General features: G+C 44.1%; 2 protein-coding genes across 5 annotated transcripts in view; one reads left to right on the top strand and one right to left on the bottom strand.

Moving 5' to 3' along the window:
• Positions 1-11,100, top strand: part of PARP9 (poly(ADP-ribose) polymerase family member 9) — a 40,241-nt gene extending 29,141 nt beyond the window's left edge. For all 4 annotated transcript variants that reach the window (XM_066241854.1, XM_066241856.1, XM_066241857.1 and 1 more), the window contains 4 exons: positions 991-1,368; positions 4,695-4,831; positions 5,447-5,621; positions 10,284-11,100. In XM_066241854.1, coding sequence (XP_066097951.1) covers positions 991-1,368; positions 4,695-4,831; positions 5,447-5,621; positions 10,284-10,663 — 1,070 coding nt within the window. In that variant the 3' untranslated portion in view covers positions 10,664-11,100. The remainder of the gene's footprint in view (positions 1-990; positions 1,369-4,694; positions 4,832-5,446; positions 5,622-10,283) is intronic.
• LOC136312241 (protein mono-ADP-ribosyltransferase PARP15-like) overlaps positions 1-25,892 on the bottom strand; it is a 328,256-nt gene that overhangs the window by 91,681 nt on the left and 210,683 nt on the right. The gene's annotated exons all lie outside the window — the stretch shown is intronic.

The following is a 25,892-nucleotide window of genomic DNA, read 5'->3' as shown; positions in this document are numbered from 1 at the left end:
GCTTGTTGTGCAGGTGCGAGATGTCCTGTCACACACAGATAAGATGTAAATCAGAATCTTAGGTAGTGGAACTATGGGTGTTTCCTTCTGTCATGTACTTCGATAATTTTCCAATTTTTCAGTAGTAAAACCTATATTTTTGTAATCAGAAATATATATATGTATATATATTTAAAGAATACTCATTCTTAAGCTCTATGGCTTTCAGAGATGTTTGATTTTAAACCTGGGATTAGCAAGAAGTTAAATCCCATTCAGCAGGAAGTAATAGTTGGTCAACACCCAGAGTGAAATCACAAGTTGAATTCATCCGTGAATGGATAAATACAACACAGCAAGGGCGAAACAAGAGCAAGACAACCCCTTGCAAGCTAAACTTGTTCTCAGAGAAACTAAACTGTACATTTAGATTTCCTTTATACCCACCACAGTGCTCAGAGGTAGTACTTAACTGAAGCTGCTACCGCAGATGATGATGGCAGTATCCTAAGGCAAACACTGGCCATGATGTACCTTCCTGCTCTAGGTTAAAACCCACCTGTTTTTTTCTTTTTTTCTTTTTTGTATTTTTCTGAAGCTGGAAACGGGGAGAGACAGTCAGACAGACTCCCGCATGCACCCGACCGGGTTCCACCCGGCACTCCCACCAGGGGCGAAGCTCTGCCCACCAGGGGGCGATGCTCTGCCCCTCCGGGGCATCGCTCCGCCGTGACCAGAGCCTCTCCAGCGCCTGGGGCAGAGGCCAAGGAGCCATCCCTAGCGCCCGGGCCATCTTTGCTCCAATGGAGCCTTGGCTGCGGGAGGGGAAGAGAGAGACAGAGAGGAAGGAGGGGGTGGGGGTGGAGAAGCAAATGGGCGCCTCTCCTATGTGCCCTGGCGGGGAATCGAACCCGGGTCCCCCACACGCCAGGCCAACGCTCTACCGCTGAGCCAACCCGCCAGGGCCAAAACCCACCTGTTTTATGCAGTTGCTTACAATAGTCTTTTCAGTCCCCCAGGGGACCAGAGGGAACCAAGAAAATGAGCTAAAAGCTAAATCTCCTACCATCAATCTGATGGGATCTAACCCGGAAAAGATGGCTGAGGCCCAAGAGTGGATTCAAAGGCTACTGACCCACCAGGACCCGCACGTCATTGAGAATAATCATATCTTCTTCCTTGGGAGAAAGGAACATGACATTTTGTCTCAGCTTCAGGAAACCTCTAAGGTCTCTATCTTAGAGGTTCTCGATCCTGGAAAGGCAATATTAAAGATTAAAGGAGCCCAGGCTGATGTTATTGAGGTGATTATGAATATTGAACAAATGCTGTGTGAAGTTCAAGAGGAAATGGCAAGAAAAAAGGAGCAAGCCCTTTGGAGCTTGTCTGGTAAGTAACTTTCCATTTAAGTAAAAAAAGTCAGCTCTCCCAACTGTCCTTTCCGGTGTGATTATGTCTGTATGTGTGTGGGTAAGAGAGAATGGAAGAGAGAGAGAGCAACCATGCAGATTTCTATGTTAGACCATAAACTTTTATAACCACTTTTGGGTCCTATTTCTACCAGCAGGGTTAATTATTAGTAAATGAATACACGCACACACACAATTGAATTTACTTAGGATGACATGGATTGCCTAAGAGGCAATTACATGGAAAGCCTAGAGTAACCCACTCCCAGGCAGCACGGGAAAAAAGTGCATCTTTAATTGTGCAGATGGATAATACAAATGTAGACACATTCCACTTGATTAATTTCTTTAATTGAGTTTTGTTGCATTTATTTGTTGCTGCAGCCTTAGGAATCTTAAAATTACTTACTTTGAGCTTCTCACCGAAGTAAATCATTAATTAGTACTGTTAAGTACACATACGTATCACCCATTTAGTAGGGCAAAATCCATCAGGATGACATGGGAATTTGGGTCTGGAAAGATCCTTTTAACGTAGCCCTAGAGATAATTATGAAATTATACCATTGAAAACACCACTTTGGAGACAGAAGCTTATTTCATTCAGTTATTCAATTAATGAATATTGAATCCACGATATGTACCAAGCATTGTTCTAGGTGCTGGGAATACAATTATAAAATGAACATTGTTTTCACTCAAAATCTAGTTGGTGATACGGAGAAGCAAGCAGGATTCGTTACGAAAGAGGAGGGTGAAAGTGCTCTGGCAGCACCTAGGAGAGGCACCTAAATTTGTATTTTAGAAATACAATTATAATGTGGAGAATGGATTTAATACAGAAATTCAGATGTAAAATTTCAAAGGACACCTTGTTTTCACCATGTGTTTAAAATAATAATTTAGGCAGAAATGGTCAAAGTGGGTAGGAATTTGCAGTAGATGTTGCATCCACAGTCCACAGAAAACCCAGTGTCCAAAAAACATGGACAAAAATAATACACAAAAATTAGACTCAAGATTATGATTTCTGCTTAGCTTTTGAAGTGTAATGTCTATGAATATGTAAATTGATACTGATACCTCTCAAGAGACCAAGAGACAAAGAAATATTGATCTCCTGTAAAGCTTATGACATTACTTTAATTGCATTTATAAAGTTATCCCAGCGACTGACAAGTTAGTCATTTAAGTGCCTTGGTCTGCTGGGAAGTGGCATTTTTAGTAACTGATGACTAAGTATATTATTCCACAGCAGAGGTTCACACAGACTCATTCTCTCTCTTTTTTAAATTTATTTTAATTTATTGTGTTTACATAGATTCTAGTCATTCTCTCTTAATCAGATCAAGATCATTTTCAACAAAATGGGTAGTTTTGAAATGAGCTATTACTACAGGGAATGTCAACTATCCATCAAATAATAAAATTTAAATAATAGAAGTTAGGCATCTCCTCTTTTATGTTGCTCTTTTAATCCTTCTATGTGAACTTTTCTGATAGCAAGAGTTTGTGGATCTTTGAGTCTCCAGTGCCCAGCCGGTGCCTGGCATGTAATAAAATGTTAGCTGACCTCAAGTCAACTGAACTTCATAAATGTGAGCTATTGCTCTCCAGATTTAATTTATAGTCTCTTCCTTTGAAATTTCCTGGCTTCAGAGTTCCTTTGCTATGGAGTTTTTGTCCCTCCTGCCTTCTAGATTTGCAACTTGACCCTCCAGTGAGTCTCTCTAGATTTATCGTCTGCTTCCTGTAGTTAAATTCAGCCCATTCAATTAGATAATGGGCTGGGTCATTTTAATATACTCGGTCTAATGTCAAACTCAAACTGAAAGAAAGTAAGCCTTTTGGAGAGTTTCCATTTTATCCACCTGTATATTTAGTCCAATAAGAAGCTCCTTTGGCCTGACCAGGCAGTGGCGTAGTAGATAGAGTGTCGGACTGGGATGCGGAGGACCCAGGTTTGAGACCACAAGGTCGCCAGTTTGAGCGCGGGCTCATCTGGTTTGAGCTTTGAGCAAAGCTCACCAGCTTGGACCCAAGGTTGCTGGCTTAAGCAAGGGGTTACTCGGTCTGCTGTAGCCCCCCAGTCAAGGCACATATGAGAGAGCAATCAATGAACAACTAAGGTGTCGCAAGGAAAAACTAATAATTGATGCTTCTCATCTCTCTCCGTTCCTGTTTGTCTATCTGTCCCTATCTATCCCTCTCTCTAACTCTGTCCCTGTAAAAAAATAAAAAAAAAAAAACTTTTAAAAAAAGAAGCTCCTTTGAACAATAACAGGTTGTCCTTGAATTTGAAAAAGGAAGGAAAGAAGTTAAGGGAGAAAGGAAGGAAAAAAGAGAGGAACTACATGGCACAATTTATGCTTATTCTCCAAATTTTGCTCTTCTTGGTTGGATGGTGGCGTATGAGTGCTATGTATACTAACCATGCTGCCTTGCCCCTTACAGAAAGCACTGGTAAAAGCCAGGTTTATAACCTTGGATCTCTCTACTTAAAAGCTGTGTGGTATTGGGCAAGTCACTTAAGTCTCTGGGTTTTAATTTCCTTATTTGTAAAATTGTGTCAATTATTCCAGTAGTGGCGTTGCAATGATGAAATGGGGTAGAGGTATGAAATCTCTCTAAAAACTTTGATGTGTTTATATAAATAGCATATTGTTTTCTACCATTCTTTAATGTTTTCTCATGCTTTTCTTTTTGTTAAGGGCATCTTGCCTGAAAATACAAACATTTCCTATGAACAACAGAATTATATATCATCATTTCAGCCTTGATGGAGGAGGAATACAGATTAAATGCCCTTTTTTCTCATCCTCTCTGCCTCTTAAGTCCAAATCATCTGAAGACAAATTTATGAGCCCTGTATTTTATCTTATGATGTTCCACTGTATTGTTATGCTCCTTGTATGCCCTAAACATAGGAGGCATACAATTTATTTTTTTATGTAAATATCTTTATTTTTTTATATATATATATATATTTTAATTCATTTTAGAGAGGAGAGGGAGAGACAGAGAGAGAGAGAGAGGAGAGACAGAGAGAGAGAAGGGGGAGGAGCTGGAAGCCTCAACTCCCATATGTGCCTTGACCAGGCAAGCCCAGGGTTTTTGAACCAGCGGCCTCAGCATTTCCAGGTCAACGCTTTATCCCATTGCGCCACTACAGGTCAGGCGAGGCATACAATTTAAACTGGCTAATCTATTCCTCCAGATTTCTGGTATTTGTTTCCTTAAATTTCTTTATAAATCTTGTCCCTCTCACAGAGCACTGCAAAAAAGTTTTGTGTTATTCATTTTCAGGACAATGGACTGATCAGCAACCAAACCACCAAAGTGAAATGAAAGAAAATAAGTTTCTGAAAAGTCTAACGCTTTTAACTGAAGAAATTCAGGATCAAAAGAAACAGTTTGAAAACTGTGGTTTGCGGGTTATAAAGGTATACATAATTAAGGGAAAGATTTGACGTATCTTCTATTAATCCATTTGATTCTGTAGTCAAAAGAAAAACTTGCCTTTTGATAGCTCTAAGCTAGCTGCTCATTTGATTGGGACTCTTAGAAATAAGACTGAGAGGAGGCCAGAGATGGATATAGTGGAATTAGGAGGTAGAAACGATGTCAGGATGTGCAGAAGCATAGAACGAGTCCCAGGAAAGGCTACCTGTCTTGATGCAAAACAAAAGAACTGTAATAGCTTTGTAACACTACATTATTAAATAGTTTGCCTATTATCTCTTACTAAACTGTGTGCTTTAAGAGGACAAAGATGGTGTCCACATTGTTAACCATTTCATTACCAGGGCCTGCACGTAGTGATTGTTCAGTGCATTTTTATTAAATGAATTTATCAAAAAAGGAACAGGGAATTTTGAAGAGATAGAAATTAAACTAGGAGAGGGCCAGGAGAGGCTCTTATGCAATTTGATATGAAAAGCAAATTGCATGCAAAGTAATGTGCACAGAAGTGCCTTTATTTTTGAAGCAGTGCATCAGGCAATTTAAGTAGCAGTTCTCCAGGCTCTTTTTCAGTTTGTTATTCCCTTGGGTTCTAGGTAGAGAAGATTGACAATGTGGTTCTCATGTCTGCCTTCCAAAGAAAGAAGAAAATGATGGAAGAAAGAATACGTGGGGAACCTGCAAGCCTTAGGCTGTTTCAGCAGGTCCCTCAGCAGTTCTGTGAGGTGATAAGCAGAGTTGGCTTTCAAAGGATGTACTCAGTGCCCTGCGGTAGGTGTCAGGCCACCATTATTGGGGCTACTATATGTGGGGATTGGTAAACAGGCTCAACAGATGACTCACCACAAATAGCATTTGTTGTGGTGGTGAGGAGATCATTTGCAAATAGGATTTAGTGGTTAAATCATTTGGAAAGGGTCATATTTTTCATTTTTCCTTTGTATATTTTGTTGCTGATGGGTTTTGCGTTGATGAAAGCGTTAGCAGTATGCGGTACAGTTCAGTGGTTTTCTCCTTTCCGGGTTTATGGGTCCTGTCTGCAGAGGGCCCTGGAGCTTTCCTTTCTTTTCTCTCTTTTTTTTTTCCTCTCCGCTTATCTCAAGAAAATTATTATCAACACTACCAAACCATCCTAACCCCTTAATTAAAAGGGCATTTTCCTGAATTTAATAAAGTTGGTCTTTCCTCTTCCATCCTCTGCATATCCCGTAGTCTGCTAGGGAATGAATTAGATTTCCTCTGGCAAGTGAAGTGAGTAACATCTTAAAATCCTTCTGAGCTACCAGAGTTTCCATGTCTCTTTTCAGTTGTAATATTTCATACTTCATTGCTGTATTGTCTCTTAGCTCTCTTCCAAGGAGGCTAAGAAGGTTTTGAATTATCATGGGCGATACCCAGCAACGCAGTTTGATTTTGCCTGGTCCATGAAGTCTCTGGCTCTTGATCTTTACCTTTCAAAATATGTGTCGTGATTCTTGCTGTGGTGCCAAGGCTAAGTTTTGATTTCCAGAAAGCAAAGAGACTGAAAATGATCTCCTCTTGTCCCCAGAGAGAACGTAAACAATACCGAGGGTAAAAATTGAACATGCACAAATCCCGGAGGGTAAAAATTGATCAATGAATCCTCACCAAGAAGTCTCTGAGTATAACCAGGAAAGAGGTGATCAGTATGGTCCTTTCATTAGCAGTTAAAAATTCACAACTTCTTGTAGCTGGCTGAACGTCTTCTAAATCATGGTAACTGGTTTCCCTGCACTGCACTCTCCCCCCCTCCACACACACATCACCACCTTCTACTCTGAGATCATCACTATCCTATTTTCCAAATCCAGCGAGTGTCCTCTTTGCAGTCCTGTGGCAGACAATGCTAATTTTTTATCCGACATCTGTAACTACCCCCCTTTCTCCTGACCTACAGGTCCATTGTAGGACAATATCTCAAATTGTCTTGGACATTTCTACCTAGATGTCCCATAGCCACCTCAAACTGAACTCTTTTTTTCCCATACTTTCCCCAAAGACATGGGGTTTTTTTCCCTCCTGATCTTCCCTAACCTGGCTGATACCATCACCAGCTATTTATCAGGCCTTCTAAGTTGGATACTGTCATCCTCCATTCCTTGCTTTCTCTCTCTCTTATATCCAGGCAGTCACACAGTTCTAGTGATTCTGTCTCAATGAAATTGTCAGCACAGCCTCACTTCTCTATTCCCACTACCTTGGTTTACCTTCTCCTAAGCCTAGATGATTACCAGGTCCTTTCTTTGCCTCAAAACCATCTCTTGTCTAACCTGTCCTTTTCTCTTCCACCAGAATGAACATCTGCATTCTTAGTCGCCTACATAGTAAAACCACAAACTCTTTAGCAGAGCACATAAGGCCCTAGCCCTACATTATTTCACCCACCTCATTACTCACTGTTCCTCAACACTCTAGCCACGAACTTCTTAGTTTCCCCAATACGCTGTGTGCTCTCCCATCTCTGTGCCTTTGCTTGGGGAATGTCTTCCCTCATCACCCTTTTTAGCACTGCAAACTCCTATTCCTTCTTCTAGACATAGCTCAAATGGCATCTCCTGGTTGACACCTTCCCCCACTCCTACCGGCCCAGTGGATTGCTTCCTCCTCTGTGTTCCTGCACTCCTTTGTGACAGCCTCTATCACTGTGACAAGTACAGAAAATTACAGCCCCACAAAACTCAGGTGTGGGACTTGTTTTCTTTACGGCTGTCCAACAGAACTTCACCTAGTTTACATGCTCCCAAGTCGACAGATGTAGAAAACTCCACCTTGACAGTTCAAGATGAACTCAGTCATTTTCAGAGTTTTCTTAGTCTCTTTGGCATTTGGACTCAGTTCCTACAAGGTTTTGCCTTTACTTTTTCTCTTCTGAGAGTGTTCTCCATGATGGGACAGGTTCACAGCCCCCATCTGTCCTCTGCCGCTCAGTGTCCTCTGCTAGATAAACCACCCTGGACTTCAGTTATTATTACTCTTCTGTACTTAAATTTCTAGGCCCCTTTGCTCTTAGGTAGTATCTTTGTAGGGCACTCTTTTTGTGTTTTTTTTAGAGACAGAGAGAGGGATAGATAGAGACAGACAGACAGGAACGGAGAGAGATGAGAAGCATCAATCATCAGTTTTTCGTTGCGACACCTTAGTTGTTCATTGATTGCTTTCTCATATGTGCCTTGACCGCGGGCCTTCAGCAGACCGAGTAACCCCTTGCTAGAGCCAGCGACCTTGGATCCAAGCTGGTGAGCTTTTTGCTCAAACCAGATGAGCCCGTGCTCATGCCAGCGACCTCAGGGTCTCGAACTTGTATTCTCCGCATCCCAGTCCAACGCTCTATCCACTGCACCACCGCCTGGTCAGGCAGGGCACTCTGTTTTTCACGTCAGGAGAATTTTTTTCCAGGCCGTGTTTGTGCCCCTCCTACAGCACAGAAAATTTTTGAGTGTGCACATCCTCTGAGCTGAAATGTGGGGTGTGGCAGTCCTCACCTCTTCTGGAAGTCTTACCCTGGCCGTTGCCACTTTCCTCTCAGGTGCCAGGCTGGATGGGGGGCTGTGAACAGCCGAATCAGGCAGTGCTCCCTTCTATTCTGGAAGTCGCCCCGCTTTTCTGAGGTTTCTACTGTTCGTCACCGTCTTGACTCCCAGGGCTCCCTTGAGGGAATGGGACAGAGAATTGAGCCTCTTCTCAGAGTCCCCAAGAGCTCTAGTCATGTCCTTTTTGATTCTTCTCTTCCCATCAGGTGGAAGGAAGAACTTTTATTTATCTTAAAGTAAAAAACTGCTTTTAGAATATCGTATATTTTTCTCTTCTGTATTATATGTGGTATAAAAACCTATGCTCTAGCCTGACCTGTGGTGGCGCAGTGGATAAAGCATCAACCTGGAAACACTGAGGTTGCCGGTTCAAAACCCTGGCTTGCCTTGTCAAGGCACATATGGGAGTTGATGATTCCTGCTCCTCCCCCTTCTCTCTCTCTCTCTCTCTCTCTCTCTCTCTCTCCCCCCATCCTCTCTAAAAAAATAAAATAAATAGAAAAAAACCTATGCTCTAAATCAGGGGTCCCCAAACTACGGCCCGCAGCCCGCATGCGGCCCCCTGAGGCCATTTATCCGGCCCCCGCTGCACTTCCAGAAGGGGCACCTCTTTCATTGGTGGTCAGTGAGAGGAGCATAGTTCCCATTGAAATACTGGTCAGTTTGTTGATTTAAATTTACTTGTTCTTGATTTTAAATATTGTATTTGTTCCCATTTTGTTTTTTTACTTTAAAATAAGATATGTGCAGTGTGCATAGGGATTTGTTCATAGTTTTTTTTATAGTCCAGCCCTCCAACAGTCTGAGGGACAGTGAACTGGCCCCCTGTGTAAAAAGTTTGGGGACCCCTGCTCTAAATCCTTCAGGGTTTTTGTCCTTCCAGTTCAAAAAACTGTTTTCCTCATTCAGAAAATCTAACTCTGAAAGCTGTACTTTCCAGAACATTTTCTCTGCTTTGATTAAAAATAAGTACATATTCAATATACTTCTATAAAGTTCTAAGCTTTATCCTTTTTGCCCCTGAGGTGATAAGTAGCAAGAACTCAATGGGTGGAAGAACAGAGAGCAAGAAGAAACTCCCAGGAAAGAAATCTTTGATTTTGATCTCAAATGGCTTCCTTGCCACATAAAATTGTACTATATTTTATCTGTTTATACCGTGGGAGATTCTCTTTGTGAACTTCTGAGAATAGGGATCATGTCTTAGTCATTTTTAAAGTTCTAGAGCTGACAGTCCAATATGGTAGCCATGAGCTAGCCACATGTGGTTGTTGAGCACTTGAAATATGGCTATCCTGAATTGAGATATGCTGTAAATATAAAACAAACACTGTATTTTAGAGACTACTACCAAAGAAAAAGTTGTAAAATATCTCCTTAAAAATTTTGTTTATTGATCACATGTTGAGATAATGACATTTTGGATATAAAAGACTAAATAAGTTTATTATCAAACTAATATTAAATGTTATTACATTAATTAATATTATTAAATTAACATGTTTTTGTTTTACCTTTTTTAATGTGGCTAGTACAGAACTTAAAATTACATATGTGGCTTACATTGCATTTCTGTCATTTGGTGCTGCTCTAGAGTTTGAAACAGTGTTTGGTTAAGTCCAAAGTAAATATAAAGAAAGAAGGGGGGTCAGAAGGAAGGAAGGAAGCTATATTTAAATGTAAGCTATTATTATATTGATGATACCAGTGACCATTTTACTCTAGGGAACAAATTTGGGTGTCTTTGCTACAGACACAGAGACTTGAGAACAGGAAGTGATGATTATTTGGAAGACTAGATAGAGAATATATATTATTACACAAACAGGCAATGTGATTATCCAGAACATAATAACCATTTAATTTTTTTTTCTTTTATCAGAGCCAAAATATGGAGCTGGCATATACTTTACCAAGAACATCAGAAACCTAGCATCCCAGGTCAAGAAAACATCTGCCACAGAGAAGCTGATCTATGTGTTTGAGGCTGAAGTACTCACAGGCTCCTTCTGTCAGGGTCATCCGCAAAATATTGTTCCCCCACCACTGCGTCCTGGAGACATAGATAGACATGACAGTGTGGTTGATAATGTCCCCAGCCCTGAAACCTTTGTTATTTTTAGTGGTGTGCAGGCTATGCCTCAATATCTGTGGACTTGCACCCAAAATCCTGCACAGCCACAGGATTACTTATCAAAAGCAACAATGCCGAGTCCATATTCGTATTTGGGGAAAGGCTTCAGTGGCAGCCCTGTTGACTAACCCCCACTCCATCTGAACAACTGGCATGGCCCTGCTTTGGAGGAACTAACCAATAATGACCATCAGTGAGTGACTCAGAGTGTGGTTTGAACATGTCAAATGGATTGTCTGTATGAACTGACTAGGTTATTGAAGGGAACCAGTTACATACCACTAGCATCTTAGTCTTTATCTCTTGGGGCTAGGGCAGGTAGATACCAACTAAAAACTTTCAGGATCACCCTTCCCCTCCAAGTTTCCTTCAAGTTATCCTTTCACCTCCTTTACTATAGGTAATACCAAAAATGTTTTATGTGTAATGAAAAGATTTTTCTAGTATATAATCAAAGCCTTTTATTTTCTAAAATGATGACAGTGTAACATATTAGGACAGCAGGATGATCTTAGATTTTCCAGAAAATCTTATACCATGCATTAGCTGTTAAAATAAATAACCTTTGCTTTGAAAAATAACATGGAAAATGAATTATTTGAAGTGGAAAGACATCAAAAGGCTGATGATATACTGCTGATTCGACCATATCAAGCAATGACACTCAAGCAGTACTAGGCCAAATTATTAATTTACTAGGCCAAATATTTTTGGACCACCACATGTGTTTCAGTCACCTTCTGGGTGCTGGGGATATGATGATGGACAAGACAAATGTCTTCATAAACCTTTCAGCCTGAATAATAAGAAAGGCAGCTATGAACAACTTAACCAGTATGACTGGGTATAACAAATGAGGAATTACAGATTCTTTGGAAATATGTAAGGGGGAGAGCAATCAGGGGTTGGGGTGAGGAAGGCTTCTAAAGAAAGTAACACTCAAGAAAAGACTTGAAGAATGTGTAAGAGTTAGGGCTAGTAAGGAATGCAGCAAATAGAGTCTGAAGAGTATTTATGCAAAGAGAATAGCTCTTCTAAAGGCTGAACCACTGCGACTGCCCAAATTTTATTTTACTTCTGCAATGTAGAGGCCAGCTAATCTCACCACGCATCTCTTACCTGTTCTGGAATCAGTATTTATACTTCCAAACTTTTCTGACCCTCACATCCTCAGCCTCTTGCATAGAACTCGTTTTCCTCCTCACTTTACTATAATCAGTATTCTTCCTCTTGAAAGAAGCATGCTATTGTCTTGTATGATACTGCTCTTGGATACGGGCAAGAGGTCCCTACTCTGGCCTTCCTCCAGCTGCGCCCAAAGTGAGGAATCCACAGGGTCACTGCACACCTCACTCCTAAACTACCCAGTAGGTACCTGGAACCCCCAAATTTCCTGCCTAAACAGCACTACATCTACTTACAAGGCCTGACTGGCCTCTTTCTTGTGTCTCTCCTCCCAAGGGTGGGCTATGCCACAGTCTGCATCAAGATTGGATTTAGGGTGACTTCAGGGATGGGGCTTGGACATAAGGCTAAGGTATTCACATGCTTTTGGATGGGGCCTGTGGCACAGAGACAGGACAGCTTTGAAAGACCTAGCATATGCGGCCCTGGTTGGTTGGCTCAGCGGTAGAGCGTCGGCCTGGCGTGCAGGGGACCCGGGTTTGATTCCCGGCCAGGGCACATAGGAGAAGCGCCCATTTGCTTCTCCACCTCCCCCCCTTCCTCTCTGTCTCTCTCTTCCCCTCCCACAGCCAAGGCTCCATTGGAGCAAAGATGGCCCGGGCGCTGGGGATGGCTCCTTGGCCTCTGCCCCAGGCGCTAGAGTGGCTCTGGTCGTGGCAGAGCAACCCCCCGGAGGGGCAGAGCATCGCCCCCTGGTGGGCAGAGCTTCGCCCCTGGTGGGCGTGCTGGGTGGATCCCGGTCAGGCGCATGCGGGAGTCTGTCTGACTGTCTCTCCCCGTTTCCAGCTTAAGAAAAATACAAAAAAAAAAAAAAGAAAGAAAGACCTAGCATATGCTTAATAGAGATTTAAAAAGAGAATGGAGGAGAGGCAATACAAGGATAAGAAAAACAGAAACCCATACCAAGAAACAGTGAAAATGTAGCCCACCAGAGAAGTGATCTTAAAAGCAGCTAGAGCCCTGGCCGGTTGGCTCAGCGGTAGAGCGTCGGCCTAGCGTGTGGAGGACCCGGGTTCGATTCCCGGCCAGGGCACATAGGAGAAGCGCCCATTTGCTTCTCCACCCCTCCGCCGCGCTTTCCTCACTGTCTCTCTCTTCCCCTCCCGCAGCCAAGGCTCCATTGGAGCAAAGATGGCCCAGGCGCTGGGCATGGCTCTGTGGCCTCTGCCTCAGGCGCTAGAGTGGCTCTGGTCGCAATATGGTGACGCCCAGGATGGGCAGAGCATCGCCCCCTGGGGGGCAGAGCACCGCCCCTGGTGGGCGTGCCGGGTGGATCCCGGTGGGGCGCATGCGGGAGTCTGTCTGACTGTCTCTCCCTGTTTCCAGCTTCAGAAAAATGAAAAAAAAAAAAAAAAAAAAAGCAGCTAGAGAGAACAGCCAAATAATCTACAAAGGAATGACAGACTGACAGCATACGTTTTTTGGTAGGCAGAATGATGTCGTCATCCCCTCCCCACCCATTGCAAAGATATCCACACTTGAATCTGAATCTGAAGATGTCGCTTTACATGGCAAAAGGAATTTTGCAGATGTAACTAAGGTTACCCTTCAAATGGGAAGATTAGCCAGATTTATTCAAATGGGCCCACTCTAATCACAGAAGTCTTCAAAAGTGGAGAAACTTTCCTGGTTTTGTCAAAGAGCAGCATGAGAAGGTTCTGGTGGCCCATGCTGATTATGCGCAAGGACCAGAAAGAAGCTTTTAGCAGGGAAAGGTTGCTCCCAGTGGACAGACAGCAAGAAAACTGGTATCTCAATCCTTTAACTGCATGGAATTGAATTCTACCTATAACTGAGTGACCAAAGAGGTAGACTCAAAGCTTCCAGAAAGGAGCAAAGCCTGCCAACACTTAGGTTATAGTCCAGTTGGGCCCATAGCTGACCTCTGTCCATAGAACTGTAAAAAAATACATGTGTGCTCTTTTAAGTCACTGAATTGTGGTAATTTGTTATGGTAGTAATAGAAAACTAATACACTTTTTGAAATAAAAATGATAGAAACCTGAAGACATTAGTATAATATTTCAAAGGTGCTGAGAGAAATTAACTTAACCTAAAATTCTATATATAGTTAAGCTTTTATTTTGCCTAAATTTTTTAATGAAGTCACTCTCAGACCATCAAAAACTGGATTTACCAAAAATAAGACTCTCATTCAAGAAACTTAAAATTCGAAGGATTTTTCAGGAAGGAGGGGAAAACACCCAAAAAACTAAGCTGCAAGAAAGCGTAATGAACAAAGAAATGGTAAATACGGATACATGTAAACAATTATTGTCTTCCTAAAACAGCATTAATAGGAATGTCTAATTTGGGAAACAAAATAGTATTAAAATAGAAATGAAAAATGAACCATGTGCCCTGGCTGGGTAGCTCAGTTGGTCAGAGCATCATCCCAATAAACCAAGGTTGTGTGTTCAATCCTTGGTCAAGGCACATACAAGAATCAGCCAATGAATGCATAAATAAGTGGAACGACAAATTGATGTTTCTCCAACCCCCTCTATCCCTTCTCTCTCTCAAATCAATTTTAAAAAAAGAAAAGAAAAATGAGCCATGTAAAATGGTGGAGTGATGACTACAGTTAAAGGGGTTTAAAGTCCTTGTATTGTTCAAGAGAAGATTAAAGTTTCTTACACAGATTAAAATTTAAGGGCAGCCACTGTAAGAAGAGGAATAAAATATCTAATTTCTAAATACAGTGGTACCTTGACACACGAGTTTGTTTCATGGCTGAGCTCGTGACTCAATTTGCTCATGTGTCAAATTGAATTTCCCCATTTAAATTAGTGGGAATGCAGTTAATTTGTTCTTGCCCCCCAAAACCACACGAATTTTTTGTTTTATATGTGTTGGAATCCATGGGAGTCCGAAAGACCAGAGTAACAGGCTTTATTGAAAGGAAGAAAGGAACCCTGCCAGGCACTTCTCTGGGGGAGAAGGGCACCAGTACAAGCTAGGGGGACAAATTTTATAGGGTAAAAGAAGAGTTTCGAGCAAGTGGGTGTTGAATCAAAAGTCCTGGTCTGTCCAGAATGCTCCTTCTTGGGGCGGCTTGCCAGCTTCTTGAAATTCTTCTGTCTCAGGAGGGATAGTCCAGTGAGTAAGGGTGAGGTCTGACAGATAAGCGGAACATCAAAAGGGCAGTTGGAATTCACGTATCTATCATTTCTCAACTCTGTGGTATGATAAAAAAGGAAAAGAGGTGGGGGGAAGGAGAGGGTATGGGGTTCAGAAAGGAGGTTTGTCTCAAACCGGCCATCTTCTGGAGCTACTTCCTGCTGTTATCCCTATTGGGGGCTCCTTTGTGACATGCCCCCCCCCCGGGGTAATTGAAGTAGGGGTTATGAAAGCATTTGATTGTAGGTAATCTTGGAGATTTCTCTCATTCGAGCCTGCAGGAACTTAATAAAGGAAGAGGCAAGCATTAAAATTAGGCACAAAATTAGGATTGGTCCTTTAATTGGTGCTAGCATCGAGAACAAGGGGTTTTTCCACCTTTGTTCGGAGTAGGGGTATATTGATAGGGTTCCAGATTTTTCTGTTTTGCGAGGGCAGGTTTCATGGTTGGTGTGTAGGGTTGGGTAGTTTTTTCCAATTTTCTGATTGGTGAAGGTCTGCATGTGGTTCTGTAAGAAACTAGTGAACAAACGTAAGAGGCAGAGTCCAAAAGTTTAGAAAAATAAATAGGAGAATGAGTGGACCAATGAAAGGCAATAGTCAAGACACTCAGTTTGTGTGAAACCACTGATTCCATGTTTATGAATTTGCTGGGCTTCAGAGAGAGAGAGAGAGAGTAGGAATAAGACAGGGAAGTGGCCAGTCCCCCTGCCCCTAGGCCTACTTCTGTAGAGATTCCTAAAGCAACAAGAAGAGGAATTACCTGTACAGCTCATTTGGTCCTTAGATTGACGGGCAGTATAGTAGGAACTGGAAGAGGCTCATGGGGTGGGATTAGGTTGATATTTGGGGTGAAATAGATTAGGGTACAGGTTTCTGTCTAATTAGTAGGGAGACACATATAGGTGTTATGTCGTTTTTCTACTTTAGCAGCAGTGGGAGTTGTCAGGATCACTGTATGTGGACCTGTCCACGTGAAAGCCAGTCCTTGGGTGATGTAATGCTGGAAGTGCCTCTTGGACAGTCTTTGAACAGTTTGCTGAGTAACCTGTAAATCCTGCAAGTACTTAGGGAAGGGGTGGTTACATTTCTACACTTTGCAGTTAAAGTTTAAGTCCTAGTGACTACTGTTTCTAGCTGGAATTAGCAGCAGGTCCCAGCCTATAATAGGCATGGGGCATTGAGACAAGAGGAATAAAGGAGATACTATACATTAAATAAAGTAACAAAATCAGACTGTCAATTCCCACAGTAGAGATCTTCAAAGGATAAATAATACTCAAATATTCAGGCAAGGCATAGTAGATGGCCCTGTGTTTACAAGAAATGAGATCAGTTTATCTGCTACTTGGAAGAAATACCTTAGGCTGGTGAAGGATGTCCTTGGGCCTTCAGTGGCAATTCCCAGCATGCTGGGCTAGGTCAGGTCACAGGTAGCTGGCGCAGGGCTAGAAGAGACTGAACCCTCCCTCCGTGGAGCAAGGGGGCAGCTTACTTTCTCGTGTCCCTCTTTCCACAGCAATGATGTGTCCCTTGATGGGGCCAGGAAGCCTGGCAGGCTTCAGTTCAATGACCTTTCTTTCCACTCTGGAGCAGGACCCTGATGGAATCCTTATGAAGCCCTTTAGGGTGCTGGAGCCTTTAAGAGCGTATGCCAAAAACTGGTATTTCCTGACTTCTTTTGGGCCTTATTTGCCTTTTCTGTTAACTTCCTTCGCCATTATAGACCTTAAAACCATCCTCAGAAGATCTCACTGAGGGGCTTGACTAAGAGAGCAAAATTAGGAATCCAGTGTCTAAAGAAGCCTATTAGACCAAGAAAAGAAAGGATTTGATTTGCTGTGGTATGTGGTTGGAGACTGCGGAGGGTCTGAGTTTAATCTAGAGTGAGACCTCAGGTGGTGGGGGTTAAGGCGATGCCCAAATAGACTACGGACTAAGAGTGAAGTTGAGCCTTAGCAGAGAAGACATGATATCCCTTCACAGCGAGGAAGTTAAGAAGGGTGGTGGTGTGTCTCCTTGAGGCAGGCAGGGAGGGACTGCAGGGGAGTTGGTTCTTAACATGTTGTGAGAGAGTACTAGTTTTGAGATTGCATGCTGTTAAATCTTGAGTTAGTGCCTGCCCAAACAGGTGTGGGCTGTTTTTGATCCCCTGGGGTAAGACAATCCACATAAATTGCTGGGCTGCATTCGTGTCCGGGTCAGTCCAGGTGAATGCAAACAGAAAGTAAGAGTCAGGGTGTAGAGGAATGGTAAAGAAGGCATTCTTGAGGTCTAGGTGAAGTGAGTGGTGTTTGAGGGAATGTGTGACAGTAACCTGTAGAGATTAGGGACTGCTGGATGGAGGGGAATTAGGGCCTCATTGATTAGGTGTAAGGCTTCTACGAGGTGATAAGTCCCTGAAGGTTTTTGAACAGGAAGGATGGGAGTATTGCAGGGACAGTCCATGGGGATGAGTAAGCCTGGTTTAAGAGGTGGGTAATTACTGCTTTAAGGCCTTAGAAACAGACACAATTACACATCAAACAAAGATTTTACATATAAATTATAAATTAAGGAATTTAAATGAGCGTGCTTTACTTGTTTCAATTAAAATTATATTAGAGATATTTTCTGACAAAGAGACAAAACAGATTACTCACTCACACAGCTCAATAGACAATTCTGCTTTTTTAAGTTTTTCAAGATGGCAGGGAGTTGTCAGCATAGAGGGGAGGAAGAGAGAAAGCAGACAGATGGACAGTGTGAGCTGCTGGATGGAAAGACGGAGGGTCAGAATCTGCAGGAGGAGGAGGAGGAGGAGGAAGAGATTAAAGTACTGGCGGTGGTGCCACGTGGTCAGAGGAGTCAAAGAGATTTAGAAGTCTGAGGAGAGGGGAGAGTACCAGGGGTAGTGGAAGGCAGTCAGTCTCTGAGGAGGGGGAAAGATGGGTCAAAGAAGAAAAAGAGACAGCCGAAGCCGGTGGGGTGGGGCGATGGGTCAAAGAAGAAAAAGAGACAGAGTTGCCAGTCTGTAAGGAGGGAGGAGGGGTTTAAGAACACAGTGGATAAGGGAGGGGCCCTTGGCCAGCAGGGGAGGAGAAAGAGAGAATGGTATTTGCAAGTGAATGAGAAACAGGATCTTGCGAAGGGAGGGGAGGGGGCTCTCGGAGGGAAGAGACTCCAGTGGAAGAGGTTCACAGAGGGACCAGAGAGAAGTCCCAAGAGGGGTCAGGCAGGAGGTCAGGCAGGAGGGGAAGAGAGTTGGGAGTCCGCGGAGAGGGAAAGATTAGGAGCAGAGGTTTTAGGTGAGGTTTCTTTGGCCAAAAACGGCCTGCATGTAGAACAAGCAGCACAGAAATTAAGGACAGGAGTGAAAGTAAAAGGAAGCCTGCACATAAGGTGTAAAGCCAGAAGCCAGAGCCAGGGCCACTATCACAGCAGCCTTCTGGCCTATGCAGGTTCGCATTGGATTCGGACAGTCGGTAAAGAAACCATGGAGCCAAAAACTGATGGGCCATAGTCTTTAATTCTAGCTTGCACCCGGCGGGCAAGTAAAAATACACACTGGGCTCCAAAACCCAGTCACATTCAGTGCTCACAAAGCTACTGACTTATCCGAGTTTCCTAGAATCAAAGGTTTCTAGCTCACCAGACTTATTCACCTCTGTTCCCCATCTCCTTCCTTATCCCAGATACAAACTCTACACAAACTGGCATCTCACTCAGCACTCCACCATCTTGGTTGCTTCTCCTGGCCTACTCCACGTGGCCTCCTTCCGCTGCTGGCTCTACTCTCTCTTCTCCGTTCTCTCCTCTAATCATCCCAGGAACCAAGAGCCCAGCTCCCGTTCTGCCCCCATTTTATAGTATAGCTTCACAACCTTTAATCCAATATACAAAATAGGGAAGTCTCTAATACAAAGTCACTTCTCCGAGGCATGATTGGATTGTACCGCCCTACATCAAAAAGGGTAGGAAAGGCTTAATCCCAAAACCAAGCCCCAGGCTAAAGGATTCTGCCTGCCTTTAGCCCACCCCAACACACATTAATATCACCTGGGCAACGGCCTCCTCGTGTTATCTTTAACAAAGTGAGCATAATACATTTTATCTGCCCAACATAAGGAATGTCAGAAGCCTTTCCCGTCAGTGGCAAAGATTATCTAGATCCCTCAGAATATTGTAATCGAATGTTCCAGGCCAATGGGAGTCATTGTCTAATTTGTATTGGGGCCATGCCTTGTTACAGAAGTGTAAAGCCAGTAGCCAGGGCCACTATCACAGCTGCCTGGCTTATGCAGGTTTGCATTGGATTCGGACAGATGGTAAAGAAACAACGGAGCCAAAAACTGATGGGCCATCATCTTTAATCCTAGCTTGCACCCGGCAGGCAAGTAAAAACACACACTGGGCTCCAAAACCCACTCATTCAGTGCTCACAAAGCTACTGTCTTATCCAAGTTTTCCTAGAATCAAAGGTTTCTAGTTCACCAGCCTTATTCACTTCTATTCCCCGTCTCCTTCCTTCTCCCTGCACAAACTGGCTTCTTACTCAACACTCCGCCATCTTGTCTGCTTCTGCTGGACTCCTCCACGTGGCCTTTCTCTACTCTCCTCTCTAATACTAATCTCAGGAACTGAGAAAGCAAGGTCCTGGCCTGCCCAACTTTATAGTGCAGAAATCAAAACCTTTAATCCAATATACAAAATAGGGAAGTCTCTAATACAAAGTCACTTATCTGAGGTATGATGGGATTGTACCACCCCACATCAAAAAGGGTGGGAAAGGCTTAGTCCTAAAACCAAGCCCCAGGCTACAAGGATCCTGCCTGCCCATAGCCCACCCCCAACACACATTAATATCACCTGGGCAACGGGCTTCCATGTGGGCAGCGCCATCTTTAACAAAGTAAGCATAATATATTTTATCTGCCCCACAAGAAGAAAATGAGATTTTTTTGGCTTAAGGTCAGAGAGGCCCAACTTAGTGAGGTTTTTCATGAGACATCCTAGAGGGGTCTGGTCGGAAGGCTTACTCTGAAAAGCCGTGGAGACAGGTGAGCAAGAGGGGGCATCCCCGCCTTTTGTCACTGTCCCAAGAGGAGAAAATCTCCGTGTGGGGGAGTCGTCCCTGATAGAGGTCGACACCACCTGTCAGGGAGCTCCGAGAGAGAGAGAATGGAGAGGTTTGGCTAGGCGCCTAGTCTTCCATGCAGTCTACTGAGACTGAAAGTCAAACCCCTCATAATGTGAGGCATGTCAGAGAAAACCGTCTGACCAGAGAAGATTTTATGGAAAAGAGAAGCTGACCAGGGAAGGGGAAGGGAGAAACTCCTTACCTTTTGTAAGGTATTTTTCCCTGCCGAGAAAGAAGAAAAGGGCCGGAGCCACAAAGTGTGGAATAGTAAAGGCTTTATTGAGTACAGAGCGCTTCCCACCCGACGAGGTTCTCTGGTTCCGGGGGTCAGGGGTCAGAGAAGTTGCCAGGGGTGACCCGCGTGAGAGATATTTAAAGGGTCCCTAGGGTGGTCGAGCTAATATGACGTGGTGAAATCTCACTGGCTGGCAAGACAGTCGCTCTTTTCCAAGGACTCCTGGGAAGTTCCTTTTGGCGTGCTTGGTTGTGGGCGGCCCTAGCCAAAATTCCTGGGCCTGAGTTCCCCATGTGACCTTTCCCCATTATGAAGGCCAGTTATTTCTAGATAAGAAAGTGCACGAAAGCTGAAGGTTTATGTAAGTTGTAGAAGGTTTGTGCAGGTTGTAGGAGGTTTGTACAGAGAAAAAAGAATTTGAACAGTGAGAAAACTGGTTTTTGAAGAATGTTTAATTAGTCACCCTAGCTAACAATCCTCTAATCTCCCTACTTATTGGGGTGGCTCTTTCCTCCACCCTGACCATCTGGAGCTCAGAAACAGAGAAACAAAACCGACCCCTTGCCCATCTATTCTCTATTCGCCTCTCAACCTACCTCACCCAATCAGGGGCTTTCTACTTGTGTGGGACCAACACCTATATGTGTCTCCTTACTAATTGGACAGAAACCTGTACCCTAATCTATCTCAACCCAAATACAACCTAATTCCACCCCATGAGCCTCTTTCAATTCCTAGTACACTACCCATCAATCTAAGGACCAAACGAGCTGTACAGGTAATCCCTCTTCTTGTTGCTTTAGGAATTTCTACAGAAGTAGGTCTAGGGGCAGGGGGACTGGCCACTTCCTGTCTTATTCCCACTCTCTCTCTCTCTCTCTCTCTCTCTCTCTGAAGCCCAGCAAATTCGTAAAAAACAAACCAAGTCATGAAATCAGTGGTTTCACACAAACTGGGTGTCTTGACTATTGCCTTTCATTGGTCCACTCACTCTCCTATTTATTTTTCTAACTTTTGGACCCTGCCTCTTACATTTGTTCATTAGTTTCTTACAGAACCGCATGCAGACCTTCGCCAATCAGAAAATTGGAAAGATCTACCTAACCCTACACACCAACCCTGAAATCTTCCCTCGCAAAACAGAAGAATCTGAAACCCTATAAATACACACCTCCTCCCTCCTTACAGACGGGCGGCTCTGTCTCTTTTTCTTCTTTGACCCATCCCCCCCTCCTCTTAAACCAGGCTTACTCATCCCCATGGACTCTCCCTGCAATACCCCCATCCTTCCTGTTCAAAAACCTTCAGGGGCTTATCTCCTCACACAAGACTTATACCTAATCAATGAGGCAGTAATTCCCCTCCATCCAGCAGTCCCTAATCTCTACAGGTTACTGTCACACATTCCCTCAAATACCACTCATTTCACGGTTCTAGACCTCAAAAATGCCTTCTTTACCATTCCTCTACACCCTGACTCTTACTTTCTGTTTACCTTTATTTAAACTGACCCGGACACTAATGCAGCCCAACAACTTACATGGACTGTCTTACCCCAGGGGATCAAAAACAGCCCACACCTGTTTGGGCAGGCACTAGCTCAGGATTTAACAGCATGCAATCTCAAAACTAGTACTCTCTTACAATATGTAGATAACCCACTCCTCTGCAGCCCCTCCCTGCCTGCCTCAAGGAGACACACCGCCACCCTTCTTAACTTCCTTGCCATGAAGTGATATCGTATTTCTCTGCTAAGGCTCAACTTCACTCTTAGTCTGTAGTCTATCTGGGCATCATCTTAACCCTCACCACCTGAGGTCTCACCCTAAATCGAACTCAGACCCTCCGCAGTCTCCAACCACCTACTACCACAGATCAAATCTTTTCTTTCCTCAGTCTAATAGGCTTCTTTAAACACTGGATTTCAACATTTGGTGCTGAAACCCGGGACATGGTACTAACTGCCTGGACGATTCCTCTCTGCTGTCCAAATTTACAACCAGGGAAGCAATGGGTAGCGGCAGCTCCTCCTGGGCTTACTCCCTGATTCTGTTTGGATGTGTAATTGTAAGTTGATTGGCCGGCAGTCTAACCCTGTCCTGAACCCCTGCCAGATCAGAAAGGTAAGGAGTTTCTCCCTTCCCTTTCCTGGTTGGCTTTAATTCGACCCATAAGTCCCTAATCCATCGTCAGACAGCTTTCTCCAGTCAGCCTCACATTTTGAGGGGTTTGCCATTTTTCTGTCCCAGGGACAGCACATTCCAAAAGTCTAAGCACTTAGCCAAATCCCTCTATATTCTCTTTGAGCTCCTTCTTAGGTGGTGACGACCCCTAAGCAGGACGACTCCACATTCTCAGGAGAACTTTCTCCTTTTTTTTTTTTTTTTGTATTTTTCTGAAGTTGGAAACGGGGAGGCATTCAGACAGACTCCCTCATGTGCCCGACCAGGATCCACTTGGCATGCCCACCAGGGGGCGATGCTCTTCCCATCTGGGGTGTTGTTCTGCCGCAATCAGAGCCATTCTAGCGCCTGAGGCAAATGCCAAAGAGCCATCCTCAGTGCCCAGGCAAACTTTGCTCCATTGCAGCCTTGGCTGTGGGAGGGGAAGAGAGAGACAGAGAGGAAGGAGAGGGGGAGGGGTGGAGAAGGAGATGGGCGCTTCTCCTGTGTGCCCTGGCTGGGAATCAAACCCAGGACTCCACACCAGGCTGACGCTCTACCACTGAGCCAACCGACTAGGGCCGCTTTCTCCTTTAAGATTGTGATTGGAGGCGGGGACACCCTCCCTAGACCACTAATCTTCACATTGGGCTCTTCGGAGTCAAAGCTGTCTGACCAAACCCCGTTGGGCTGTCTTCTACTCATTTTCTTTTGCCATACTGCCTGGCCACAATATAAACTAGACAATGACTCCCATTGGCCTGAAAATGGGACATTCGATTACAATATTCTGAGAGATCTTGACAACTTTTGCCACCGGACTGGGAAAGCTTCTGAAATTCCTTACGTGCAGGCTTCCTTCTACCTTCTCTCCTGTCCTTAATTTCTGTACTGCTTGTTCTACACGCAGACCGTTTTTGGCCAAAGAAACCTCACCTATGAACAATGCTGCAATGAACATGGGGCTGCATGTGTCTTTACGTATCAATGTTTCTGAGTTTTTGGGGTATATACCCAGTAGAGGGATTGCTGGGTCATAAGGTAGTTCTATTTTCAGTTTTTTGAGGAACCACCATACTTTCTTCCATAATGGTTGTACTACTTTACATTCCCACCAACAGTGAATGAGGGTTCCTTTTTCTCCGCAGCCTCTCCAACATTTGCTATTACCTGTCTTGTTAATAATAGCTAATCTAACAGGTGTGAGGTGGAATCTCATTGCAGTTTTGATTTGCATTTCTCTAATAACTAACGAAGATGAGCATCTTTTCATATATCTATTGGCCCTTTGTATTTCTTCCTGGGAGAAGTGTCTGTTCATGTCCTCTTCCCATTTTTTTATTGGATTGTTTGTTTGTTTGTTGTTGAGTTTTATGAGTTCTTTGTATATTTTGGATATTAGGCTCTTATCTGAGCTGTTGTTTGAAAATATCATTTCCCATTTAGTTGGCTGTCTGTTTATTTTGTTATCAGTTTCTCTTGCTGAGCAAAAACTTCTTAGTCTGATGTAGTCCCATTCATTAATTTTTGCCTTCACTTCTCTTGCCATTGGAGTCAAATTCATAAAATGCTCTTTAAAACCCAGGTCCATGAGTTTAGTACCTATGTCTTCTTCTATGCACTTAATTGTATCAGGTCTTATGTTTAGGTCTTTGATCCATTTTGAGTTAATTTTAGTACAGAGGGACAGACTAAGAGACATTGATAAGAGTGTGGTGGTTACGGGGGGAGGGGGGAGAGGGAGAGGGAAAGGGGGAGGGGGAGGGGCACAAAAAAAACTAGATAGAAGGTGACAGAGGACAATCTGACTTTGAGTGATGGGTATGCAACATAAGTGAACGACAAGATAACCTGGAGTTGTTATCTTTGAATATATGTATCCTGATTTATTGATGTCGCCCCATTGAAAATAAAATTATTATAAAAAAAAAAAAGAAAGAAACCTCACCTAAAACCTCTGCTCCCAATCTCTCCTTCTCCGTGGAACTCCCAACTCTCTTCCCCTCCTGCCTGACCTCCAGGGGCACCCCTCTCTTGGGACTTCTGTCTGGTCCCTCTGCAGACCTCTTCCACTCAAGTCTCTTCCCTCCAGAAAGCCCCCTCCCTTCACAGGATTCTGTTTCTCATTCACTTTCAAATACCATTCTCTCTTTCTCCTCCCCTGCTGGCCAGGGGCCCCTCCCTTCTCCACTGTGTTCTTAAACCCCTCCTCTGTCTGGCCATTCTCCACCTACTATTTGCTCTTACACTGTTTTGCAGGACCCCAAGACCCAACCCCAATTTTCTTACAGGAAGTTCTGGCCCTGTCCCGCCTTTGGCTCCAGTGTTTCCTGCCGGATCTGGGTGCCGAGCTTCCCACGAGCCCCCTCCTCTTATTCTCAACCCCCAAACCCCTACCCAGGACCTGTGAATATGGCATTTAAAGTTTTTAATGGTCCCAGCTAGTAGAAACAGGCCAAGGCTGTTTGCCAGGCCCACATGCAGCAGAAGGTAACACTCTAAATCCAGGCTCTTGTGGCAGCCTGAGGTCAGTAGAGCAACAGGGGCAAGGCACAGGAGGTGCCCGACCCAAGTCCGGGACGCAAAGAAAATCCCCACCAGGAGCTTCTTTAAGTGTGGCAAGCAGGATCACTAGTCCTGGCAGGGCCCCTGCCCGCAGCTGCCCACTGAGCCCTGCCCTGACTGCAAGCAGCCCGGTCACTGGCAGAGCGATTGCACCTTTGGGCAACAGGCTTTTCCTCAGTGCCTCTACGTGGAGGACAAGCTGCCTGAACGGGAAGGCCAAGCTAGCCAGATGGGCCCATCGCTCAAACTCCTAGGACATGGCCTGGACTCGGAGAACCCAGAGTATGCTGCAATTAGTGGGTAAGTCCATCTCATTTCTTGTGGACATGGGAGCTGCCTTCTCTGTTTTGCCATCACACTCTGGACCTCTAATTCCCTCACAGGTCTCGGTTATGGGAATGGATGGGACTCCCCTTCTTTTCCTCTTTGCACACCACTCCTGACATGCAGTTTTGCCTCAAGCTTGCCTCCATGCAGGACCACTGGCAGTTGGAACCACTGGAGTCTACCCATCTCCGGCTCACCAAAAGGCTCAATCCTGCAAATCCCCCTATTACTCCTTTTTTTTTTTTTTTAAATCCTTACAGGACCGCATCTGCGAAGTTTCTCGACTCACAGTCAAACAGATATCCCTCCTGAATTCCCTCAAAATCACCACCTTATGACCTCCCCTCCCCACGATGCCCCTAACCAGCGGGAAGTAGCCAGATGAATAAACGACACCCCTTTTCTATTTAACATAAAAGCTCAGAATGTAAGTTTGGTGGATAATGGGAAAAGGTCACGTGGGGAACTCAGGCCTGGGAATTTTGGCTAGGGCTTCCCACAGCCAAGCACGCCAGAAGAAACTTCCCAGGAATCCTTGGAAAAGGATGACCTTCTGCCAGCCAGTGAGATTTCACCACGTCATATTAGCTCGACCACCCTAGGGACCCTTTAAATATCTCTTACGCGGGTCACCCCTTGCAACT

This window comes from Saccopteryx bilineata, chromosome 8 (genome assembly GCF_036850765.1).
Source record: "Saccopteryx bilineata isolate mSacBil1 chromosome 8, mSacBil1_pri_phased_curated, whole genome shotgun sequence".
In the NCBI taxonomy this organism is placed as follows: Eukaryota; Metazoa; Chordata; class Mammalia; order Chiroptera; family Emballonuridae; genus Saccopteryx; species Saccopteryx bilineata.
This window is presented reverse-complemented; position numbering and strand designations above follow the sequence as displayed.